We start from the raw sequence: 26,382 nt of genomic DNA, 5'->3' as shown, positions 1-26,382 counted from the left end.
ATAGAGGAGATTGAAGTCTCGGGTAAAATCTTCGTAACAGCTAGAACTTTGCGTGAAGGGGGAATTAGCTTCTGTTGCGACCATAAGTATTCTGTACTTTTAGGGATGGAAATCTGCTCCAGGGCTTTCACGGACAGCATACCATGCCCTTAAAGGGAGTGCGCAATAGGAAAGCTTATATCCTTTTTATTCCTTTCTTTTTTAGAGCGTGGGCGCTTGTTTTCTATACTCCGCGACAACAGCACTGCGGTTGAGGCTACGAGGGCGAGTCGTCAGCTTCCAGGTCCATGTGGTTCGCTCGTGAGCGCCTGAGAACAGTCGGCTTGTGGAAGGCGCCTCCTCAAACTCGAAACTTCAACTGTAAAGCTACACCCCGAGCATACGTCCCCGTCCGTTGCGCTAGTGCAAAGTCCCAAAAAGCCACTCGCCAGATAGGCCACCGTTCTGTTTTTGCTTAAGACGAAACTGACATATGATCTCGCATTAACTAGTCCAACCGCTGGTAGGGACGTATGCAGAGACAATGACCTCAAGGACTAGGATACTAAAAGAAGTTGGACTCGCAGCACTAGGCAGAAAGCACTCTTCAGGTGGATGGCGGATAGCAATTGATGACAGCAAGAGCTTGCTCATGTTCGTGCATTGACAACAGACTGTCAGACTGTGTATAAGTGCATTCAATATGTTCAGACGGCAAGTATTCGAATAAAATAAAATAAAATATACGAACTTTGGTCCAGACCTCCTACTCACTTTGGTTTCGGTGCCAGAGTGCTTTAAGAGCAATTCTCGCCTGCAATAAATTGGAGTAAACACTTAAGCTCCGCCTTAAGGGTACACCGGGTTAGCGTAATGGGTGAATCCCCATATATGCAGAAATGGTCATTCTCTACCTCACATTCATAGATCCCTGGGAGCCCTCGTACCACTCCTGCAGCAGTGGTGCAGCGGTTAAGCGACACGCCACTGCCCTACGATGGCAGGTGCTCATAGTTGTGTGCCTTGTGCGAGACAGGTTGCTCTTCCCGAGCGACCAATCATTAATCTAACTGCCACGTGCCACCGTGGCCAGTTTGCTCACAATCAGGTGGGCAGTTTGTGATGACGTCACAAGGTCATGTGACCTAGGCGGCCCACCTGCCTCCTGGGTTGCTTCTCTGAGGATTTTTCGTGGATTTTTCTCTCACGGTCAAAGAACGGCGACGTCGGATTTTCTGCTACACGAGCTCCTTAACGCTATCGCGTTAAAATGTAGAACCCTTGTATATTGAAGAAGTAAAAAAAAGATGACGGACAAGAAAGAAGGACAAGCGCTGACTAACAACTGAGGTTCATTGGAACAAACACATGTAATAATACATATATTACTCATGTGCATGCAAATACACATTTATTTCTTGTTCATCGTCGCTGCGCTGTTCTTTACTTCTTCAATGCTGCACCAACTCGCTCAGTTTTCGGTTCTTCTGCAGCCCTTGTATAGCGCTCAAGTTTTTGGCTTAGCGACCTCGTGGTATACTGTGTGGGTGGCAATGCCCGATTTTATTATCACACGAAAAAAAAAACGCAATCAGATATCAGCCAATATGAGGAGCTCTCCACAGTCGCGGTATGAAAAAAGTTGCAAACAGTACTGTGATTCCAGCTGGTGTTATTCTTGACTTTGTTTCCTCAGTTCGTACACTGTCAGAAGCTTTACGACGTCGCCAGGTCACTAGCCATGTAATATAGCTGTTGTACATAAAGTGCGCCATATCTATACAGCTGACAAGAACGGAAGGCGAGGTTGATAGCACGAACCTTGACCCCCATACGTGAAACGCCGTCTGCATCCTGCCGCAGCAGGAAGCTTCAGTTCTTTATTTAGCCTCCAGCATTGGCCTCTCGCTGCGCCAGCGCCGATTCAAAGCCCGTTCAGTGCCATGATATGTGTATTCCGTAGTGGTGCCGTAGTGGGGGGCTCCGGAATAATCTCGACCGCCTGGGGATCTTTAACGTCAGTGCACGTTAAAGATCCCCAGGTGGTCGAAATTATTCCGGAGCCCTCCACCACGGCACCTCTTTCTTCTTTTACTCCCTCCTTTATCCCTTCCGTTACGGCGCGGTTCAGGTGTCCGCCGATATATGAGACAGATACTGCGCCATTTCCTTTCCCCAAAAACCAATTATTATTATTATTATTATTATTATTATTATTATTATTATTATTATTATTATTATTATTATTATTATTATTATTATTATTATTATTATTATTATTATGAAACCTATGTACCTGGATGCCAAGCACAATTTTTCCGGGTGACAGCATATCTACAAGAACGACGCGACCTCACGATTTCGGACGCCATGGAAACCTTGCTACAAACGTCACTGGTATACAAAGTGTGTCCTGTTCGAAAACGTATACAACAAGTTTTGTAAATAGGGAATAACTCACTCTGTACGTGATCACGCTTTGACTTAATCATCGCACTATCGTCTGCGCTAATAAACTGAAAATTTAGCGAAAAATTGCGATCAGTGACCGAGATTCGAGGAAGCTGAGAACAACAGAAAATTTTCATTAAAATACTCGTAAATTGCCAGTATAAAGCTACATAAGGGTACAGTTTTTTTATTGCAGGGTTGGAATAATATAACGATTCTGTTCCAATTTCACTGTGTTCATGTTCTTCCCCCTGTTTTTTTCATTGCCTTAGGCGACGGCACGACTCCGTTATCGCTGCAGGCTGCAGCCGATCACGTATTGCGAACTTGGGGCGTGATCTCCCTTCAGCCAATGACCAATGAGATCAACAAACAAAAATAGAATCTAATCGGAGTAGAACTGTTATGTCCTTCCGGCAAAGGCTTCGCGTTCATTTTGCTTAAGCTAAGCTAACAACAGTTCACTGCGTACACAATAGAGGACGTCGCACAATTGGTGGTTTCCTGTTGAAAGGGGCGTCGTACTGCTTACTCAGTTCAACCCGTCGCTGTGCGTCAGTGGTCGTGGCGTCCAGCTGCTGAGCACGAGGTCGCGACATCGAATCATGGCAGCGGCGGTGCGTGCTTCGACAAGGGCAAAATGTAGAAGGCGCCCGTGCGCCGCGCGATGTCGGTGCGCGTCAAAGATTCCCATGTGGTCGAAATCTTTTCCGAAGCCCTCCACCATGGTGTCTCTTCCTTCTTTCACTTCCCTCCTTTATTCTTTCCATCATGGCGCAATTGAGGTGTCCACCTAAACGGTCACAGCTCCCCCTTCGTTTCCTTAAAACCAATTTTCATTCCTAAATTTGTCATAAAACTGCGGCAGCCATACTCAACAGTTCTGGACAAAAGCATTTGTGAGCGGGAAATCGCTTATGAACGCATTTTTTTTTCATGCAATGTAAGGTTTCACTATAACAAACAATATATTCGCAGATCACCCGACGGCAGTCTCGCTTTCTTTTTTGCTATTAACGTTTTTGCTATTGCCAAAAGCGTTCCCCATTGGTTTCCTATATGGCAGTCTTAGCTATTCGATGCGATCGATAGAAACACTTTAAAAAGAAAGATTTTTCTGCGCATCAATACCATGTTTTATTGCACTAAAATTACGACACAAAAGAGAAGAACACAAAGCACACGACGAGAGCATAGCACAGGATGTTGCGCTCGTCCTGTGCTATGTGTTCTTCTCTTTTGTGTCGTAGCTTTAGCGCAATATAACGTGGCTTATGTAAACGACCACCAGCTAGCCCGACAACATCTCTTGCTAATGCAAATCAAAAGAACGAACCATTACCTTCAATATTTCCATAACAGTACCTCACAATTCTCCAATTTTCAAATTTTTTGTCCGAGAATATTTGAGACATGGAACGACGCCCGCAAGGAGTCACGCCAGCGCGACTGAATATTACAGTATGCGCAAAATTTAGGCGAACCCGTCGGACCCTACACAGGCTATACATGTGCCGGCGCGACACGACCGCGCATCGCCGCTGCCGCTGCTGCTTCGCTCGCGGCAACGCCAAGCCGAGCCGCGCAGCAGCAGCTGTTGCCCAGGCATCGCGAGGACATCTTATTTACCGCAAGCGTGGCTGCGCCGCCTGCGACGGCTGCACGCACCCCAGCGAGCGCGCCAGTGCGTCTGCGAGCGGGAGCACCGATCATGCGGCTGGGATGCCACCGCTGCCGGACGACTGCGACTCGGCGTGTACAACAGCAGCGCTGCGCTCTCTGCGCCGTTGGCCGTGACAGGGCTGTCTGCTGCGCCGGCCTTGGCACGATCGTGTGAGCACGCGCAGCCGCTGCTACACCCGGTGTGATTCGGCTGACAGCCGAGACGATCAGAACGACTTCAACGGCCAGGTTGGATTAATAGTGTGCCACTTTGTCGCATGGCTTCGGATTGTCACTCACCAGGCCCGACCATGGCCCAGAGGAGCTCGGCTGGCGCCAACCCGGTGTACTTCATCAACGGTCAGTGATTAATCCGGGACGCCGCCTATACCTAACCATGGTAAAACAGCGCGGAAAAACACGAGGACGGAACAAACACGACGACAAGAGTCCTCGTGTTTTTCCGCGATGTTTTACCATGAATAGTAGTAACCAACTTTCCCAGCTTTCCGTACTTCTAAATGTACCTAACCACTTCGCAGCGTGTTTCATACGCTGTCCAGGTAGACTGAAGCGAAAGTAATTGCAGAAAGTGAGAAAAATAGAGAATCATTTTGTTCAGGATGACCGAACAGGCGTCCGGTAGATCTTGCTCCTGGTTGACTAAAGTTATCTGGTCTTCCAAACACGCCAAGGACCACCAGGCAGTCGGGAAGAGATTGAAGGGAGTGGACAGGGTGGCATAGAGGACGGGAGGAAAGAAGTGTTCTAGATTTGCATAGGGAGCAGAGAAGCTGGGACATTAGAAGTCACAGCCCAGTCGAGGAAGGATTACTCGGGTATTTTCAATGAAGGAATCTGATTTGACTCTTCGGTCGCCCAACATCGGTGAATCTTCGGCGCCACGCATGGGTATCAAGAGAAACAGTTTACTCATTTTTCAGAGCTGGAAAAAAAAATAGATGTCTCGCATTGTGCGCTGTAAACTAAAACGCGAGCAAATGTGAACGATGGGCAAGTTAATGTGTTTTTGTGCCTCTTTCCATAGCGTTCTTGCTTTCTCTAGTGCTGTGCAGTTAAAATACAGCACAAGAAAGTCGCGAATGAGACATTGAGGTACTGTGTACTAATTAAAATTAAAAAAAAACAGCCACGAATGCCACGACGCACAATTACGCGCCGGCATTTTCTCTGTTTACTAATCTGGCTCGTGCCCTTTGAATTATTAGAAGCGCGTGTGCTCTATGATCCCTATTGCAGGTGCGCTACTCCGAAGTGTTCTGCTACAGGTTTGTTTAAAAAAATGCAATTATGACTAGGGATCGGGGGCGTCAGTCTAGCGCCCGCAATCACTGCACCGCCTGACGCTTGCAGGTGCTGTCGCAATCATGCATGGCTTTGAATGCCCACGCTAAATACTCTCACGGGGTACGTCTATATGGCGGCACAGAAGGGGCCCCGTTTTGGTAAACCGCCGTTTGTAGTTTACTACAAAAAAAAAGTAAAATGTTTTAGTACTAAGGCTGAGTTCGGCAAGTTACTGCACCGAGCAGACTTAAAGCCATATTGCGAGTGTATTCGATGTCCCGCGTACCGGGCCTCCAGGCATCAGAGGTACAATAAGGCCAGATGGCAGCTATAGGCATAAACGCTGACTGAAAACCGGAAACTCCTTAACACCTGTGCGCTGTAGGTACCAAAGAACTCGCTCGTGTTTTCGTGAGCCGCTCACTTCCGGTCGGTTTTACCTATTTCAGAGATTTTAGACTTTCTTTTTCTGAAATCTAGAGCGTTTCAGAAATCTCTTCGCTTACGTATGTATGCTACAGACGCTAAGAGTCATTGAAACCAAAAAAAGCATTGAGGTACGCTACATTTGCTATTATGCTGGTGCCACTTAGGAGTGGTCATAATTATGTTATGAAAGGAGATACAAGAGATAACTTCACAGTAAATAGAACCCGCCTCTGGCCCGTCGAACGCACGATCAATGTCGTGGGTTCGAGTGTAGTCTTCTTCCTGCGTAACTAGCGGCTATCTAAAGCTACTATGCAATTTGCATCTATAATTAACACTGCCATAAGACAAGTAACATTCCCTGATGCTTTATTTGGTTTCAGAGACTGCTAGGTTCCTTTGCATGCATATATCCTAATCGGTCCTTCATCTCTCTGTCCATGTTAGCTAATCGTATACGTGTGGATGCTTTGCTGCCAGCAGGCTTTCGAACAGACTGGCCGAATTCATAAAGTACCGTCGAAACGATAGCCAAGTCGTTTACTGATAATGAACACATCACAGGGGCTAACGTGAGCGTAGTCACAGTAATCACATAATGAGAGAGTGTTTTTTTTGCTCAAGCCAAGGCGACTGAAATGACATCATAGTTGGGCATAATTTCCGCAGGCGTCGTTCTGACCTGAAATGTAAGACACTCGAGCGACAACTGGGTGCAGTTTAGAAAAATACTCATTACTCTACTGCCACAGCGACCATCGTGGGGGCAGTGCCGCGGAAAACTGCTATACCCATTCTCGAAGGCTCAATGAATAGCGCCTTACGAGTTCAGGCTTATGACCTCGAAGTGCATGCCATTCCATGGACGTCACAGCATAGCAGTAGAGGTCGTTCACAGCAACACTGAACGTCCCCAAACGCACTGCGCCTGCGGCTACAGCACCAAAGCCATGCAATATGCGCCCTGTCTAAAGAGGTAGGATGGTGGAATAGTTCAGCTAAGTTGAGTCGAGGTTATTGTAAGCTGCTAATGGGGTCAGCCTTGCGGTTATTCTGCGGGGAATCGCTCCACCGTAGCGACAATTTATTAAATGCAAAAGTTTGGGTGCACAGCTGTGACCTAAAAGGGCTGCACCACTACACGCAAAAACATCCACAGTAGTCATCAGCTGCTTCTGTCCCCATTTCAAGTCCAGATCAGCGTCTAGAAGGAAATGTTTTGAAGTGAACCGTGTGCAGCTCGATCATGAAGGTAGCGAGTAGGACACACCTCTCCGTGTTGCAATCTGGGCAACACATACGGTTATGTGCTAGATCCACACCGCTACACCACGTAGTGTACACAGCGGTGACGATGCCAGACCAGTTGCATGCATCCACGCTGCACCGCATTCGCACGGGTTCAGCTCGTAGCTGAACCCGTGCGAATGCGGTGCAGCAGCAGAGTGGCTTGAAGTCTCTTCATTCCCTTGGTCCCGCACGGTTGAGTGGGAAGGCATCACAGGGATCTAAAATGGCTGAGCATTGTTTCTTTGAAAAATCTATCTGCATCTTGAGGGACGTTTCCTGCCAGATCAGCAAACAAGACTCTGTGGGCGAGGCTGCCCGCCCCGTCGTTGCCCAAGACACCTATGTGCGATTTTACACACTGGAAACGTATAGAGAAGCCTCTGCTGCGCAGTTGCTGCACCAGCTGCAGAGAACTAAGAGACAACCTTGCAGAATGGTATGCGGGTATATGCAGGGCAGACAGCCTGTGCCATAGGCACTTCGGGTTCCAGCGAAGGAGACCGTAACGAGTCCCTGTCGTTGAATTGCTGCCAGTGTTGCTGACATAAGGGGATGGCCCGATAACACTCAGGCATTTTGGGACCACCAAGGCAATAAAGCCACTCTCTCTCCCGTCTCTGTTTCAAATTCCCGCTCACGTGCGCCTTAATTTGCTGATGAGTTAATTGGCTAACTCGAAATCCTCCAACCCAGCTTCTGCGCACATACCGGGAAGCTCTGGTTAAGCCATACTCAGAAATTCTGGACAAAATGATTCCTGAGCGGGAAACCATTTATGAACGCAATTTTTTCATGTAATGTAAGATTTCGCTATAACAATCAACATATCTGCAGATCAACCGACGAGAGTCCTAATTTTTTTTTCTATTAACGTTTTTCCGATCGTCAAAAGCGTTCCCTATTGGTTTTCTATGGCAGTCTTAACTGTTCGATGCGACCGGCGGAAACACTTTAAAAGAAATATTTTGCTACATATCAGAAGAATGGACCATTATCTTCAATATTACCATAAAAGTATATAACAATTTTTCAATTTTCAAAATTTTTATCCGAAATTGCTGGATATGACATGGGAGCCATCCTGGAGTCATCCCTTCAATCTGGGGTTTCCTTCAGGATGATTTCTTAACTTTTTCGAAATGTTCGCTGTGGGGAATCGTGGCTGATATGTTTACCGTGTCAAGGCATCGTAGCCGAGTGAACCATATCGGCTATTTTGTGTGGTAGAAAGACTCTGCTCTCTTTCAGTGAAATTTTAGTTTTGTTCGTGCAAGTTGTCGCGTCGCATGGCGAATCAAGAAGTACTGATGAATCAAGACAGCTACTTCCAGGTATTGCAAGGAATGTAAGAGGACCTTGCTGGTTTTTTTTGCAATTTGGCTATGTGCAAAATGTTTCCCCTCTGTGACATGCGTGGTCTTTCGTTTAAACAGTAGTCTCCTCAGCACGCAGAAAAAAAATTGGAGGGTACACTTAAGCTCCGCCTTATGGGTATAACGCGATAGCGTCAATGGGTTAATACCCAAATATATAAAATTGATAATTCTCGACTTAACGGCCATAAACCCCTGGGAGTCCTCATAACCCTCCTGGCGCAGTGGTGCAGCGGTTAAGCGATGCGCTACTGCCCTGCGATGGCAGGTGCTGCCACTTGTGGTGCTTGTGAGACCCAGGTTGTTCTTCGGGAGCAACCTCCCGTGACCAATCATTAATGTAACTGCCACCTGCCACGATGGTCAGTTTGCTCACAACATGGTAGGCAGATTGTGATGACGCCATAAGGTCGCGTGACCTATGTTGCGCAACTAGATTGTTTCTCCGGCAATTTTTCACTCACAACGCCGACGACGCCATGTTTTCTGCACAACGACAGCCTTAACGCTATGCGTTAAAATGAGACTGATGGTTTTCGCCATAATAGCGAAGTTCACTAAACTAGCTAGAGACGAATGAAAACAAATCATAGCCCCTCACATGTTTCGAAGTGTTCTCATGATAAAAAGAAGCACTAAAATGGAAATGAAAAGTACAGTTGAAAGGGAGGCTTTGTTTTTTACAGGATAAAACTTGGGAAGTGGGGCACGGTGGCTTAAAAAAGTAGACATCACACGTTGTACGTGAGGATAACCAGAGCCATTACTTATCCTTCGTCGAGAAACGTACCCATATCAGTCCAGGCGACGACGTGAGCGCTAGAGGTCGCCGACAGACTACAACTGCCGGCCATCTGGAGCGGCTGAATTGACCCAGTACACCCGAAATTTAATTTGCTGTGGCTTAAAAAGTAGACATCACACGTTGTACGTGAGGATAACCAGATCCATTACTTATCCTTCGTCGAGAAACGTACCCATATATTTATAATAAGGGAGTAATTACTCACTGGCATCCACACGAACGCAGCCATACGGCGACAAAGGAAAGGTATCCTGCTTTCTTAGAAACTTCGCAGTTAAAGAAAAATTCGTCCTTGTCCGGAGTTCGAACTCGTCACCACCACTTCATCGGAGCACTAATTACTCCCTTATTACAAATCAAAACCACCTTCGGACATTCCCCTAAGCATTCGACCGACACTGTTCCCACTCCGTGTTATTCATTCGCTCTCGCCCTACCAAGGTGGCCCCGGGTTCGAACTCCAGACCGGGACGAATTTTTCTTTCACTTTATAGCTTTCTTCTGTAGCCGTATGGCTGCGCTCGGGTGGACGCCAATGAGTAATTACTCCCTTATTACAAATCGACTCCGCCTTGGGGGATTCCCCTAAAAATTCGACCTACTAATATATTTGCGTTCTCGTTTTCTAGTAAAGTAGGTGGTAGTTTAACTTCCCGAATCTACACCTGAAGGCCTACGAGAGACGCCGTGGTGGAGAGCTTCTACCTTGATACCGACGGTACCTATTATAGAAGTATAGGCTGAGCTGAGAAAATTGCCCAAAGCAGTTCAATAGCAGTAGTTCAAATTCTAATCACCGCGTATTGAACGCCCAAAACTAATGCTTGTAGCGCAGTCAGCTCGTGTGTAAAGATGGCGTTGAGAACAAGAGCAAGTGGGAGATGTGCACCGTCGTTGGTGCTGGCATTCTCAGAAGCCACGCTTGCTACCAGAAATCACTGCCTGCTTCCTGATCTATTGACAATCGATCAAACTATATCTTTTCTGAGCTAACCATTCGTTGCTGCTTCAACAGCGCGGGATCTCTGTATGAATGTTCCATTATAAGCAGACCATCCTAGCGTTCAGTACGAGGGCAGTACACAGCATTCGGAATAATAATAATAATAATTGGTTTTTTGGGGAAAGGAAATGGCGCAGTATCTGTCTCATATATCGTTGGACACCTGAACCGCGCCGTAAGGGAAGGGATAAAGGAGGGAGTGAAAGAAGAAATGAAGAAGGAAGTGCCGTAGTGGAGGGCTCCGGAATAATTTCGACCACCTGGGGATCTTTAACGTGCACTGACATCGCACAGCACACGGGCGCCTTAGCGTTTTTCCTCCAAGAGTTCAAATCGAGAACAACACTTCCAGAAAAACTCTTCTATAAAAAAGAAAAACGTCCGCCCTACGTGAAAGGGAGCGCGGTGTTCGCTATACTAACGCGAAAACGTTAAGACTCGATCCCGTTGTGCAGAAAACCCGCCGTCGGCTATGCCGGCATTGTGAGCGAAAAGCAGGTGACCCACCTGCCACATAGGTCATATGACCTTGTGACATCACAACCTGCCCACTGTGGTGACAGTTAAATAATAACAAATCGCGTGGGGTTGCTCGGAAAAGAGCGACTTCGGTCTCACAAGCCCCACAGGTAGCTGCGTTCGAAACAGCCACCAGCCGGCGCAGTGGTCGCTTAAGCGCTGCGCCACTGCGGCAGAAGTGGTGTGAGCACTCTCAGCGACCTATAAATGTAAACCAGTGAATGATCAATTCCTCTTATATGGACATGTAGGGAGAGCCTATAGGCTAAGTGATACGCAAAGAGTACTCCAGTCCACTGAAGAGACCTATTAACGCTATAGCGTCATACCCTTAATGCGGAACAGATCCGGAGTTCCCGGGTTCGAACCCGACCGCGGCGGCTGCGTTCTTATGGAGGCAAAAAAGCTAAGGCGCCCGTGTGCTGTGCGATGTCAGTGCACGTTAAAGATCCCCAGGTGGCCGAAATTATTCCAGAGCCCTGCACTACGGCACCTCTCTCTTCCTTCTTCTTTCACTCCCTCCTTTATCCCTTCCCTTACGGCGCGGTTCAGGTGTCCAACGATATATGAGACAAGATACTGCGCCATTTCCTTTCCCCAAAAACCAATTATTATTATTATTATTGTGTGTCCCTTCCATATTTTTTTTTGTTGTACTCCCGTAAACAAAGTGCTCCGCAGCGTTAGCAAACGGCACTGTCCTGCAGTCGCCTCTTCTCTTTGCTAGTCTGCGCCTAACCGTGAATAAAGGGCAACTAGAGGCATTCTTTTGAAGAGCCGCACTACCCTCAAAGTGCTGCGAGACAAAAGGACAATTTGTTATAGACAATGGTTTAAGATAGACGCGTTTAAGACGGAGACGAAGTGCAGAAACAGCAGACAAGAAGGTGTAGGGACGAGACGAACTCTCCTCGTGTACCCGTCTTATTCTCGTCGCATCTTTCAGCGCGTTCTTTTTTTGTCTTTGTTATGGCTAGTCAGCCACAGGAGTGCTGTCATCCTTTATATATAAATGGTTTTTGGGGAAAGGAAATGGCGCAGTATCTATCTCATATATCGGCGGACACCTGAACCGCGCCGTAAGGGAAGGGATAAAGGAGGGAGTGAAAGAAGAAAGGAAGAAAGAGGTGCCGTAGAGGAGGGCTCCGGAATAATTTCGACCACCTGGGGATCTTTAACGTGCACTGACATAGCACAGCACACGGGCGCCTTAGCCTATTGCCTCCATCGAAACGCAGCCGCCGCGGTCGGGTTCGAACCCGGCAACTCCGGATCAGTAGCCGATCGCTCTAACCACTACTGGTGTAGTTGAGTTCCTTTTTCCCCTTTCTCTTCTTTGATGTCAGCCCGAAGGGGAAAGGTAGAAGTTGTTGGATGCCGACGTCTTGAGGTTCTAAACTTGCTCAGTCACATTACTCGTGGAACTTCAGGAAGTAAACTGTTTAATCACACATAAAATAGCTAAGACAGAACGGAAGGTACAACAAGGAGAACAACTATGTACATAGTGATTGATCCGCAGAGTGACCAGACGAAATCAACCCCCGGTCCCACCAAAACGTCTTCTTTTAATCCCTAAGTCCCCGCCCTCAGTGGGGACACCAACCAATTAGGTCAAAACACAAGCACGCATCCAATCAAGGACCGGGGAAAGGAAAACACATCCAATAAAACACATGGGAGAGGAAAACACATTGAAAAAGAGACAGAGGAGCGTAAAACACGCCCAATCAAAGATTGGGGAGAGGGGACAGGTCACTGTCACGAATACTAACAATTCCCCTCTCGGATCACTCCATCCTCCCCCGCGGGGCGGCATGATTACTCGCTTAAAGAGCATGCGAGGGCCGCACAGATTGTCGAAAGCCGTGCCACTTAAGGCGCCGCCGCTCCCCAATTCTTCCTGATGCCTCACGTGCACAGGAAGTGCCTGGCAGTCATATGGAGCTGATAAGCGCTCACAGTGAACATGAGGAACGCGTCTTCAAAATTGCCTCCTAGCCACACACTGAACGACCGCCGCCCGGGTAATGGCCTTGGGCAGCGTCGCCGCGGTAGGGATGAAAGGCGGCGCGCCTTCGTTGCTGCTTCTCGGAGCGGGCCGCGAACAATGGGGCCCGGCCAAGCTGGGTCGTCTGCGCACCCCGAACTCCCCTCCGTCGCCGTCCGCTTGACTCGTTAGTTCCATGTGAAGTCAAAAGGAAATGGATCACAGCGTACGCACTCTTGTCCACATACAGGCGGCGTTCCGTACGTGATTACTTGAGGCTCCGGATGTGTCCAAGCCAGCCGCGCACGACAGGTGTCATCTTTTTCATATCTGTTTTCTTGCGAGCTGGTAACGTATTTCTATTCGAGTTCACTCACATGACCGAATGATTACAAGCAAAAAGGCAAAAGAGGTTGAATTCATACAAACGCACGAACACGTACTCACGTACTCCCACGCACAAATGCTCTGGTTTGCTCTGGTTTGGTTTATGAGTCCCAAAGCGACTCAGGCTATGAGGGACGCCGTAGTGAAGGGCTCCGGAAATTTCGACCACCGCAGACCCACGCACAAATGCAAACACATGTGCGCACACAAGCACGCACATACGCACGTACACATGCAAACACACACGTACACACACGCGCACACACGCGCGCGTGACATTCGAAAAAAATAAGCTTGCTTAACAAACTTCCTCGTTTCAGATGAGTTCTGCTTCAGTAAGCGCGCGAAATTGACCCCCATCATGACGCCTCGCCCATTTCCAAGTGGCATGCGATTGCTCATACAGCTCTGTCTGTCGTGGCATCCGTCCCTCACAAAACGCTGCATTAAATGGGCCACGCGCGACCACGCAACATTTGCGACAAGCGTCGCAGTGTTTTCGCGTATTTGTAGTACATGTGGCCAGCCCATCCTGTCTTAAAACCTAAGCTAACGGAAAGCGCGAGAGCACTTACGGTATACAGGGTTGTCGGCACGCTTGAGTCAGCCGCCACTTTTTTCTTCAACATTCTGGTGAGCTTTCTTGCTTACTGCGCGCTACTCAGACACAAATGGACGAGACAAAAAACAGACTTGCACATACGAAGCGTTTTTCTCGTCTGTGTGTTTGATGCAGAGCGCAATAGGCAAGAACACAAAACCACCTATAGCCTGTTAGTTCCTAGAACTGTTAGTTCAAGTAACGTTTCTCGGATCCCGCACGCAACCACGAACGACGCAACCTTCACACCAGGGTACAGTATGCATATTTTGTGCGACTGCCCAGCGGATTTCCCCCCACTTAAGGAACGGCAGCTCAATAATCACATCGGCAGCGGTAAAGAGTCTGTGTTACATCTGCGTGTGCCCAATGAAAATGATCTAAACAGTGTCACAACTAAGTTGGATCAAAATTTTTTAAAAATAATGCCCAAAGCGTTGTTCCCAACTGAAATGAAGTGAAAGTTACCAGTAGTTACGTTAAGTATGCTGACTAGAATTTTAACGCGATAGCGTTAATGGTCCCATTGTCCAGAAAATACGTTGTCTGCGTTGTTGGCGTCGTCGTTGTGAGTGAAAAATCACGAGCATGACTCTGGCAAGTGGTGCCCAGAGAGCAACCTAGAAGGCAAGTGAACCATGTAGGGCACGTGAACTTGCGGCGTCATCACAACCTGCCAACGATGGCAGGTGGCAGTTAAATTAATGATTCGTCGCTCGGCAAAAGCAACCTGGGCTACACAATTAAGGCCCATATTGTGGGAGCACCTGCCATCGCAGGGCAGTGGCGCATCGCTTAACCGCTGCACCACTGAGCCAGGAGGGGTATGAGGACTCCCAGGGCTCTGTTTGCTGATGGCGCGGTCCAGAAACTTTTGCCCCTGGCTGTACTTACTTGAAGTACGCGGTCCTCTCTGTCCATCTGCTGTTGTGACGTAAAGCAAGAAAGAATAGTTTTGCACGTAAAACAGAGTGCCTCATTAAGAAACAACTACTTTTCTTTCCGGAACACGAAACACATTGTCTTGTGTGTACGTCGTTGTAGGTTCGTTTCTCTAATTCGTCTAGCATGCTGTACGGTCACGTGAATGTTCGAGTATTTCGAATTCAATAGATTTATTTAGCAAGTCTGGCATCTATTTAGCGCTTTCAGAAAGTGTCGTCACGAATAAATTTTGTCTTTACTACTTTACAATTCATCATCAGCCTGACTACGCCCACTGCAGGGCGAAGTCCTCTCCCATGTCTCTTCCTATACTTTGCAGCTGCGGCCACCGTATCCCTGCAAAGTTCTTAATCTCCTCCGCCCACTTAACTTTCTGCCACCCCCTGCTACGCTTGGCTTCTCTTGGAATACACTCCGTATACCCTTAAGGATCAGCGGTTATCTTGCCTTCGCATTGCATGCCCTGCCCAAGCCCATTTCTTCCTCTTGATTTCGACTAGGATGTCACTAACCCGCGTTTGTTCCCTCACCCACTCTGCCCGTTTTTGGTCTCTAACGTTAAGCCTGTCATTTTTATTTCCATATCTTGATGCATCGTGCTTAACTTAAGCTGAACCTTTTTCGTTATCCTCCAGGTTTCTGCCACATAGGTGACTACGAGTAAGATATAGCTGTTGTATACTTTCTATTGGGGGATATTGGTAAACTATCATTCATGATCTGAGAGAGCCTGCCATATGCGCTCCACGCCATTCTTATTCTTCTAGTTATTCACCTCTCATGATCCGGATCAGCGGTCACTCATCAGCGGTGAAATAAGCAGTGTAAATGAACTGAATAAACCGTGCGCTAAGTTGAAGTTAGTAGCGTTGTGCAAACGTTCGAGCTTTGAGACTACTGAACGGATCATGCTTCGACTTATAAATAAACCGTAGTATACTTGCAAACTCGAAAAGTCTTCGAGGTATTTGCGAAGTTTATTTTCTTCATAAGGGGGAGGGGGGGTTGTTGATGGGGGCTCAAAGTTGTCATAAGAAGACGAAGTAAGCTCGCCCCTAAATACAAGCAAGCAGCAATGCCGGTCAATGAGCACCAATCAGTTCGTGTTTGTACCACACCTGAGGTAATTACACAGATGTGATTAGCGTTGTGTACGAGAAACAGTGTCGGACGTGCCGTTATAATTGCCGCATTCCGTACCTCTTTTCCTTATTTTTACATCTCAGTTGGAACTGATGACTTCATGTCCGTTGTCTAGCCCCCTTGTCGCAGCTCTCTCCCTTGACATGTGCTGCCGCAATGACATAAAATGCCGGCTACAATTATTTCTGTTTCGTAAAAAAGAGTTAATTACAGAGCTTGCAAGCACATTGACGTATTTAACGTGTAGAAACCCGCATATTCTCTACACATTTACAAGCTATACCTTCCCCATTACACTTTTTTTTTCTCTCTTTCCTGTTGCCGGGTAAGACAGAAAGAAAAAAAAAGTACTGATATCTGTATCGCTACAATTTACATGTCATTCTAACACGCACCCAGTTTCGTGCTCTAAATCAGGAAGGTAGTTTTCGCCAAGCCCGTTTCCTCACAAGGTCAAGATGTAATTTTTCTTTCCCTGCAATGGTATCCACTTCGAATTGGGAGGCTATCAAAAATGGCTGTGGTTTAGCTCTTTTTAAACCTGGAGTGACGCGATAGCTACATCTGAGCGAGTAGAACTCGCTCAATCGAATTGCAAAGTCAGTCTTTCGCCGCTCCGTTGTTGTTGTTGTTGTTGTTGTTAGCCTATCAAAAGATGGCACATACCCACACTAGGGGATCGGCCAAGAATCGGGTGGCTATTCACCTGAACGCAGTTAACAAAAAGGAAAAGCACGTGGGAGCATAACACCGGTGAATTTTTCGTCATGAACAGAAAAGGGATGAGTGTTTTGATTTTAAAATTTCGCTGGGCGTTCCTTCTTCATCTTCGTCCCACTTGACACGGCGCATGCGCACAGCTGTTTCAGCTGTTGCGCGCCGCGCCGCCGGCGGCAGCAGCTGCTCCGCACCACGTGACCAACCCACGTGATCAACGGCCGCACCATGTGATCAACCCGCGTGATAACGGCGCCGCCACGGAGCTCAAGTGGTGACACGCCGAAGGGTCGAAGAGGTGGCGTAGTGTAGCTATCGCTACAAAAGCTGATAACTCGTAATCGAAGTGAAAAGTCTCTAGTAGCACAGGTCTATCAATTTTCCAGTGACTCGACAGATGACGCCTTTCTCTGCCCGCTCTCAGCGGGGCCCATTCGTCGCGTACAATGTGTGTTGTGCGGCAAAAAAAAAAATAGTGCCGTCAGGGTCACCACGGTCGCGTACACAGAGTCGCACTCCCGCCACAGGCGGGACACGACGCGTGTCCATATCTCTAGCTGCCAGGACGTGGCAGGTGTTTTGAAGGAGCCGTCTTTTATTAGCTTCATTTCCGGGACAAAACAGAAAAAAAAAAACGCATGCACCATCGCTATGCCCCTGCACACCTGTGACCGCGACTAAACGTCGCGTGCTTGGGAATCAGCGCGCTTCGCGAGTTCAATTGTACACAACGGTGAGAACGGAACGAGGCAGACTTGCACTGCAACAAGCAGCGGGCTCGTCTCCCGAGGACTGTACACGACACGTCGTCGACCCTTAACTAGACTACGAAGTGCTCTTTGGAATAGAAAGCTCGTCGGATCGCCAACATGAACTCTCGCTGCACGGTGAGTGCTTATGCGCAATGTATACTATCCAGAGACGTAACGGGAAATAACGTGCCTAACAAATAAACAAATCTACCCGTAGACAAAGAAAGAAAATTTGTTGTTTTCTTTCACGCGATGTTGTAACGTTCTCGTTATGGTGGTCTCGCTGTTTTGCCTGTTTCCTCCTATTTGTTTCTTTTTACCAAGAGAACACCTGCTGGGAGAGAGAACGCAGATTAAATGGGAGGGGGCGGGGGGGGGGGGTGATGCACGTGGCCCGAGTTTGAAAAGAATGAAAGGGTTTATAACAGGCCGCATCAGTTGGATGCGGTTAGATGGGGTTTAGCGTTGATGCGTAGGCATGTGACGATGCCACGCCCACCGCTGTGCGCATGCGCTTTAGTCCAACTCTGCTGGGTAGGGTCAGAAGTGTATTGTGCATATGCTGTAGTGCTTCCATGTCAATCCTTAACGCCAGCTAAACTATCAACATCGCGAGAGAATATCTACTCCCAGCTGTGAGTATTGACGTCGTTGGAGCACATGACATCCACCGCGCAAGAGAAAGCTGTGCTCTCCAGCACTGAAGATACGTTACGTCGTGGAAGCATGTCCTGAGCGAGAACTACAAGATGTACAAGGGTAGAAGTATAAGTACAGGCGTTCTCCTTACCTCAAACAGATTTAGAGATTAAGGAGCGTCACACTCCGGCGCACACAACTAAGGAACAAACCCCGTTGCGACACGCAGAACTTAGGATAAATATCGGTGCAGTAAAATAAGTAAAACATGCGTGAAAAACAGGCTATGTACTGTAAGAAGTTGTACACACCAGTGTATATTTTTTCCATATCTTTGAAAGCACGGATTGCTTATAAGAAGTGCTAAGGAGTTTTCGAGCCAAGCTCTCTCAGAGTCTGAGCAAAGACTGTCCAGCACAAATGAACAAAGTACGAGTATAATGGAGCGAATAAATTTAAACACCGCTAATTAAGCTTGCAATCATATCCTTTGCATTCAGGAGCATCCGTGAGCCGACAAGCGCAAGAGTGCGTCATGAGAAGTATAATCTAGAGTTTTAGTGCAGCGCTACTGCATACCGTAAACGTTGTCGCTACCATCGGACGCTATAGCTGCGCACTTACAACCCGCGTGCGCAGTTCCTTGTTGGCTCGCTAACAGCAGTGGTGGTACAGTAACAGTAAGTTAAAACGTCCTAGCATCTGTGCACACGCACAGTGCCCGTGTACGCACAGCTTTCGCCCTCCGTATAAGGCTAAGAGGAGCAGTACACGGTACCGCTGCGCTAAAACTCTATGGCAATGCTCTCTGCGCGGCGAAGAGCGGATGTCGAAGGACGAAAGAAATGCGATCGTGATGGCGACGGCCAGGCAACGAAAAGGATATCTGGTGCAAACTAGAGTCACTAAATAAAGACTTAGAGTACCGGCACTCTTTTCTCCTATTGTTCTGTGCCGCCGCCACGATCATTGGTCAGTTTGCATCACGTGATATTTGTTTACACTGCGACGGTTCATGGGGGCTGCCATTTTGTGGCTTATGCGTTTTCAGTCGGGCAACTGTGGTAGTCCTAGTGCTGCGAGTGCTGCCGGTGACCGACTCAGTGACCAGGGATTCCGCGCCTCGCAGCATTTCAGCTCCGCACGACGAAAGCATAAACTGAAGGCAACAGCTGTACCGTTTGCATCTGAGCGGCTCCATGCCGTACGGCTACGATCCCCACCGCAGCGCAGGGTGGCTAACAGCGTTGTTTACAAAATGGCCGGGCCGAAGTTAGCGGCGGGGTCGCCGAAGCGGCAGTCTGGCAACAATGATAAACAACAAAATGGCCGCCCCTGCTTACCGCCGTGCTGCAGTGACGGTACTCTAAGTCTTTATTTAGTGACTCTAGTGCAAACTAAAGACACTTCGTGCTTTTTCTACGTTTTTGGTACGGTATTAGGATAGTAATGTGTAAGCATTACTTGCCTCATGCGTGGCGCGGGCAGAAAGTGCCCACCGGTGGACCCTTACCTGCAGCGCTCCCGAGTTACTCGGTAGTAACTCGGGTAAGCTCGGGCAGGTTCGGAGGAGCGTCCCGCCAGCTGCTCGGGAAGAGCAATACGGGTCGCACAATGCCTACGGGTGGCGGTGATAGAAACAGCCACCTGACAGTGCGCATCGCTTAACCGCTGCGCCACTGCGCTGCCATAGTGGTATGAGGAATAGCCGCCATCTATGAATGGTGAGTAGAGAATGATCAATTATGCATATACGCGCATTAACCCACGGAGCTCCGAATGGTGTGCGGATTGGAGGCCAATGAGAACTAAGTTGCACAAAGGCACAGAACGCCACTGACATAATCAACCAAAAGCGCACCGCCGGAAACAGCAGTGGTGCACAACGCTTTCGCTTTCATAGTGTGTAAGGAGACATTGTGCCTTCCGGTAGTCATTTTTATTTCTTTTTACAATGATTGTTATGACTTTGTGTGTGTAGGGTAACACCTGCCTTCCGACCATAGATCGGGGTCGTCAGTCCTTGAGCCCTAGACTCGAAGCATGCTTGCTAGCGAAGCGTACAAAGCCAGTGCGCATTTTATCTCAATGCAGTCACAAAGCACAGAGCACAAGGATGGGCGAGTTGGAAAAAATCCATAATACTAAGCACAGCAGCAGTGGACGAAGACACAAGAAACTTTGTCTGGCTTACTTCACTGGCTGCTGAGCTTTGCAACAGCGAGTTCATTGCTTACAGTCTCTTTTCCAGCCCCGTAACCACGAGGTTAATCCCATCACTATATAGCTTACAACAACCTCTCAACTCAGCTCAAACTGTTCAATGTGCAGGGGCAATACCGGTGATACTTCGCTCCAAATGGGCGCGGCCGAAGACCCTGATGTATGTTGCTGAAAGATGTCAGCAGATGGTACAGGCGGGTTTCCTGTCGCCTTTGGCATACAGTGAAATGAACTCAAACTGAGAGAGGGCGGTCAGTGCACAGGGTGCATAAGCTGCAGCCGCCGAATGTTGCTTTTGAAGAGAGTAGTAACGGATAATGGGGGGGGGGGGGGGGGCAGTTGGGAAATTGATTTTTTTCAAAATCGTTGGTTGCTTCAGAACTTACTAAAGCAGGTTGTTTATCAAAACTGGTGCCCCATAATCGTCAAAGGTTTGTGGAATGCAGCGTTTGCAAGGAAATTTAATGTCATCGCCGTCTTCGCGTGCAACCTGGAATAATAGATATATGGCCTAATTATGAAAGGTATGGGTCTGGGCACGGTGAGAGACATCGTTCGCCCCAAAAATACTTCCTGTGATCGCAAGGCTAAGTAAGTGTTGGGGCGCTGCTGTCTGCTTGAGAACAGGAAATTGGCTCGGAGGGTAGGAGAGGGCGCAACAACTGCCTCGCTTCTCAATCAACACCACAACCGCGCCCTTCAGTTATAGGAGGGATGATAGAGCAGTTGAAGAAGAAAGAGAAAATCAGGCGTGGTCTGGACTAGTTCGTAAACCATGTTTTGGCAAGAAACACGCAAAAATACATCGGACAGTTCAAGACGATAGACAAGAGGTTGTCTATATAGTCTTCGCCTGTCTGTGTCCTTCTGAGTGCTTTTTGTAAAACCTGGTTCTGAGTGCGCCATTTACGCAACGCACTGTTACATTTGAAGCAAAGAATGCAGTGGATACAATAGAAATAAATACTTTCACGAGTGTTCGTAAACTTTTGTCATGAACTTATGACGGTGATGGGAGGGGAAACGAAAACCTCCTGCGTCGTCCTCTTACAGGCGTGCACGACTTACAACACTCTTCACTGCGGCTTGTATACATAGGTTGACTTCGGCCCTCATTTATAAATGTGCGCTATACGTAGTTCAAACTACGTTTTCATTTTTTTTTAGTATTTCTGTGATATGCTGGTCCTTCGCTTTCTTTTTGTCGTTTAGACCTTGAGCCTAATCGTTAGCTTTAGTGAAGCTTTAGAAGGCTTAAAAGAACGTCTTGTTGGGCAAGTTGGTAACTTAGAAGGCGGCCGTTTCGTTCTTTGCTTACTTTTTTTTACTCACATATATTGTTTTTCACATTTAAGTTTGCTGCGAGCTACGCAGTACATGTACAGCTGTCCGAACTTTCTTCACTAAGCTTGTTTGTGAATACATGCATGCCTCGCGGAATGACACACCATCGAACGCTGTCCATCTTTTCTTTTAGGCCCAAACAATAAATTTTAAAAACGCCCGCATTCTTCCGACGACAAGCCCTATAGGCCTTTTACTGCCACCACAACTATAATCTCCATCGATCTCCATCATCATTCTCCTCTCCGTATGTCCTCGAGTCACCCCCTTGTTACGCCAGGTGAGGCCACCCTACTTCCACAAACCTAAACCTCGGTCATCACTCTACTCTCTAAACAGAAAGGAGTAACAAAGAAGTAAGCGGTCCTCTAGCGCTCACCCTTACTATAGAGGACCACTTACTCCATCTGCTCCTTTTATAAAACACCCTTTTATAAAAGGGTGTGCGTTAGAGTACAGCTTAAACACTTTTTCTATATATGCGTTTTCGTGTTTCTTAGCGTACCTGAGCCTCGAGCACACTCGAGAACACACGTCTCGTTTCCTCTGGTATCAGTTCTGGTCCTGTAATAGACAACCGACTATTTTCGTTGCGTGTCACATGACCCGTCATCTATAAGCATGCCACTGCGATTCCCAAACGATGAAGGCCAAACTGCGTGAACTTATATCTATAAACTCGTCAAGTACAAATTTTATAGCTGCCACCAGTAGACTTCCTTGGTCTTGGGCCGTACAGTGTGCCCCCCCCCCCCCCCCATGTCCAGTGCTTAGCAGTTCCAAGGGGCTTTAAGAGTCCTTTGGAATAAGAACTTCGTGGGAACAAACCCGGTGCCCTGCGTATTTTTAACAATGGCTGCGCATCCGAAGACATTTTCCAGCGTTTTTTAAGATTTTTTTTAGCATCTCGTCGGGTTCAAGTCCACAAAAAGGTGAACTGATGCGAACGTGATGCTAAATGAGTGACGTGAGCTTCAGGAGGCACTAATTCTTCGTGAATGCTACACTCGTGGTTTCGAACACGACTGCATGAAGATTTTTCGCCGCCTTGAAAAAGCACACAGCGTTTAATGTCATCCTTCTTGTTTGCACGCTGTTTTATTTCTACTGTAATCCCGCCTGTATCACCGCTGTCAACAGTTTTTTCACCGCTAACGCATTTTCCCGCATGCGTCGAAGCGCAGGGTGAGTTCATTGACCGGCGCAGTAGAGCATACTGTATTCTATACGTGCAGGTGCCCTGCTGCAGATAACACGTGCGCTTTGCACCGTCTGTTCTCGTCGCGTTGCTTCAGCTGCTCGGCCGTTCAGTTACGGCGCTGTTAATTTCGTTACGAGGCTTACGACGGCCGCGTTTTTATGGAGCCGATATGCGGAAACGGCCGTTTGCTGAGATTTGGGTGGGCGCTATAAGAGCCCTTCTCGTGCGGCTCATATAGTCGCAGCCCATAGCACAGCTCTAGAACAGCAATATGAATTATTTATTCACAACTAACGTTAAATTTTGGCCTAATGGCACGCAGAATTCCGTTTGAACACACACCGCTTTCTCCCTGTCGCTCTCAGTGCGTGCGTGCCAGCAACCGGGTCCGATTTGTTTTGCTTGTGAAAAACAGGGTGCTCGTGTTTTAAAAATGTATAAACAACGGCGGTTCTTTTTCTCTCTATCTATTGTAGACGCCATTCGATATCATGTAGATGAACCAGCCAAGACACACCACACACAGAAACTTCCGCACAACTCGATTAAGTTTATAACTTGACCTACTTATCCTGTTAATAAAAGGCAGGCATAACAATCGATTTCGGTAACAATCCATACTCTATATAGGAAAGCACCTATATTGGATTAAAAGGGGAGTAAGTTGTCGTCTGCCGCACTTCCTTTTACAAAGAGGGTGTGTGCTTACTCCCTTTCTTACTCCTTTTTGTTTATCGTGCACCTGAAAACGTGGTATGTGAGTTTTAACATCCCAAATCGGCACAATGAATATGAGGGACGGCGTATATAGTGGAGGTCACTCCGGAATAATGTATGACCACCCGGGGTTCCATAACGTGCGCTTGCGCCTCACAACACACCGGCGTCATTGCGGCGATTCGCCTCCATCGAAATGCAGCAGCCGCCCTAGCTGGATTCTAACCCCAGACCTTCGGATCAGCAGCCGATCTCCAAAACCACTGGAGCCACACCGGTCGGAGTACCAGAATTCAGAAAAGTGGATCATCTGCACCCGCCGCCGTGGCTCAGTGGTTAGGGCGCTTGGCTACTGATCCGGAGTTCCCGGGTTCGAGCACGACCGCGGCGGCTGCGTTTTTATGGAGGCAAAACGCCAAAGCGCCCGTGTGCTGTGCGATGTCGGTGCACGTTAAAGATCCCCAGGTGGTCGAAATCATTCCGGAGCCCTCGACTACGGCACCTATTTATTCCTTTCTTCTTTCACTCCCTCCTTTATTCCTTCCCTTACGGCGCGGTTCAGATGTCCAACGATATATGAGACAGATACCGCGACATTTATAATAATAATAATTGGTTTTTGGTGGAAAGGAAATGGCGCAGTATCTGTCTCATATATCGTTGGACACCTGAACCGCGCCGTAAGGGAAGGAATAAAGGAGGGAGTGAAAGAAGAGAGAAACAAATAGGTCCGTAGTGGAGGGCTCCGGAATAATTTCGACCACCTGGGGATCTTTAACGTGCACTGACATCGCACAGCACACGGGCGCCTTAGCGTTTTTCCTCCATAAAAACGCAGCCGCCGCGGTTGGGTTCGAACCCGGGAACTCCGGATCAGTAGTCGAGCGCCCTAACCACTGAGCCACCGCGCCGGGGCGCGACATTTCTCTTCCCCAAAAAACCAATTATTATTATGGATCATCTGCGGTTCGTTCCCTTCGACGTCCTACACCTGAACGACAAGGAATCAAACTCACGACCTTGATACTCGCCGAGAAGTACGCATTGGTATTGAAATCTTTCGTAACTGCGAGTCCTGGAACGTACACTCTTAACACGAATACGCCTACATGGGAGTAAAAAGAGAATAAGCTGCCCTCTAGCACACACTCTTTTGTAAAGGACAGTGCACTAGAGTATATTTTACTCCCTTCTGTTTAGAGTGTATCTGCCATCTTTTGTGACGATAGTTTAAATGTAAAATACTCACAATAGGGCAAGGCAGCTATAGAAAAATAGGGCAAGGCGGCTGTATAACACACCTAGTGCGCACTAAACACAGGTGTGTCCAGCGACAAACAACGATTTTTTTTTCCGCCGGAGATAAAAGAATGCGACCTTCACAACCGAACAAGCGAACAACAGTCAAGCACGCGCCCGCCGCCCATGGACAAGAATAGTCGCGGAACGGGCTTTCATGTGGAAAAGTTCGATTGAGTTTGCTTCGCTTTATGTCTTTCTTCTTTCGCGCTGGGAATATACGTGTCTCGTGGCAGCGTTTCGTCCTGTACACGTCGCGTATCGATTGTATTCAATGCGAAGCTGAAAGTGTCCTTTCTTTCACTCGTTTTTCTTTTCTTCCTGCCTTCAAGCCGCACGCTGTGTCGACGCCGGAAATAGCGGGACCCGACTGTGTAGGCAAACCGAAAAACTGCTTCAATCCCAGAGTTCCTGGCTCACGCACCATACTTAGTTTATAGGACGGTATACGAACCGACCATTCTCCGGATATCAACCTCCAGCTTTCCTCACTGCCTTTCACAGCGCGATGAAAAGCCCACCCGGTTAAAGAAAAAAAAATTAATGAGAAAGCGCACGTACGGCACAGTGATACCGGAAGCGTATAGATAACTTGTTTTCGATAGAACCATTCTGTCCTCCGAGGTTTCGATCGTTCGGCTGCAACGACCAGCACGCGGCCTCACTAAGTCACTAGTTACATCTACGTTAGACGGAACGCCGCTGTCCTGCGTACTAACCGCGCCGTCGTCGGAGATAATGTAAATTCGAAGATGTAGCATGCAGACGCACAAGTGGGGCGGGTACCGAATAGCTCTCTCGCTGCCTGCTAAACTCCCTGCGGGACTCCCTCAAACTCCACGCTTTAATGCTTGATAAAATTCGCAATGTCAGTAAACTCTGGTTTCAGGAACATTAACTCCCCGTTTACCCTACAGTTCACTCCACTACTAAATAATAATAATAATAATAATAATAATAATAATAATAATAATAATAATAATAATAATAATAATAATAATAATAATAATAATAATAGGTTTTGGGCGAAAGGAAATGGCGCAGTATCTGTCTCATATATCGCTGGACACCTGAACCGCGCAGTAAGAGAAGGGATAAGAGAGGGAGTGAAAGAAGAAAGGAAGAAAGAGGTGCCGTAGTGGAGGTCTCCGGAATAATGTAGACCACCTGGGGACCTTTAACGTGCACTGACACATCACATAGCACAGGGGCGCCTTAGCGTTTTGCCTCCATACTACTAAATATGCTCTCCGTTTTAATCCTTTTGAACGTATACGGTGAAAGCATGAAGCATTTATTACCGGAAATTCGGAACGGCGCACAGCAATGCAGCGAAACATTAACTCCCCGTTTACCCTACAGTTCACTCCACCAGTAAATAATAATAATAATTGGTTTTGGGGAAAAGAAAACGGCGCAGTATCTGTCTCATATATCGTTGGACACCTGAACCGCGCCGCAAAGGAAGGGATAAAGGAGGGAGTGAAAGATGAAAGGAAGAAAGAGGTGCCGTAGTGGAGGGCTCCGGAATAATTTCGACTACCTGGGGATCCTTAACGTTCACTGACATCGCACAGCACACTGACACCGTAGCGTTTTGCCTCC

General features: G+C 47.7%; 1 protein-coding gene across 2 annotated transcripts in view; it reads left to right on the top strand.

Annotated features, from left to right (window-relative positions):
- The first annotated feature begins 4,062 nt into the window (after window positions 1–4,062).
- LOC144121208 (ATP-dependent translocase ABCB1-like) overlaps window positions 4,063–26,382 on the top strand; it is a 123,892-nt gene continuing 101,572 nt past the window's right edge. Inside the window, exon 1 of one of the 2 annotated variants that reach the window (XM_077654289.1) lies at window positions 4,063–4,452. In XM_077654289.1, coding sequence (XP_077510415.1) covers window positions 4,371–4,452 — 82 coding nt within the window. In that variant the 5' untranslated portion in view covers window positions 4,063–4,370. Of the gene's footprint in view, window positions 4,453–17,325; window positions 17,490–26,382 lie in introns of those variants that run through there. The other variant, XM_077654291.1, reaches the window with a different exon arrangement.

This window comes from Amblyomma americanum, chromosome 2 (assembly GCF_052857255.1).
Source record: "Amblyomma americanum isolate KBUSLIRL-KWMA chromosome 2, ASM5285725v1, whole genome shotgun sequence".
Taxonomy (NCBI): domain Eukaryota; kingdom Metazoa; phylum Arthropoda; class Arachnida; order Ixodida; family Ixodidae; genus Amblyomma; species Amblyomma americanum.
This window is presented reverse-complemented; position numbering and strand designations above follow the sequence as displayed.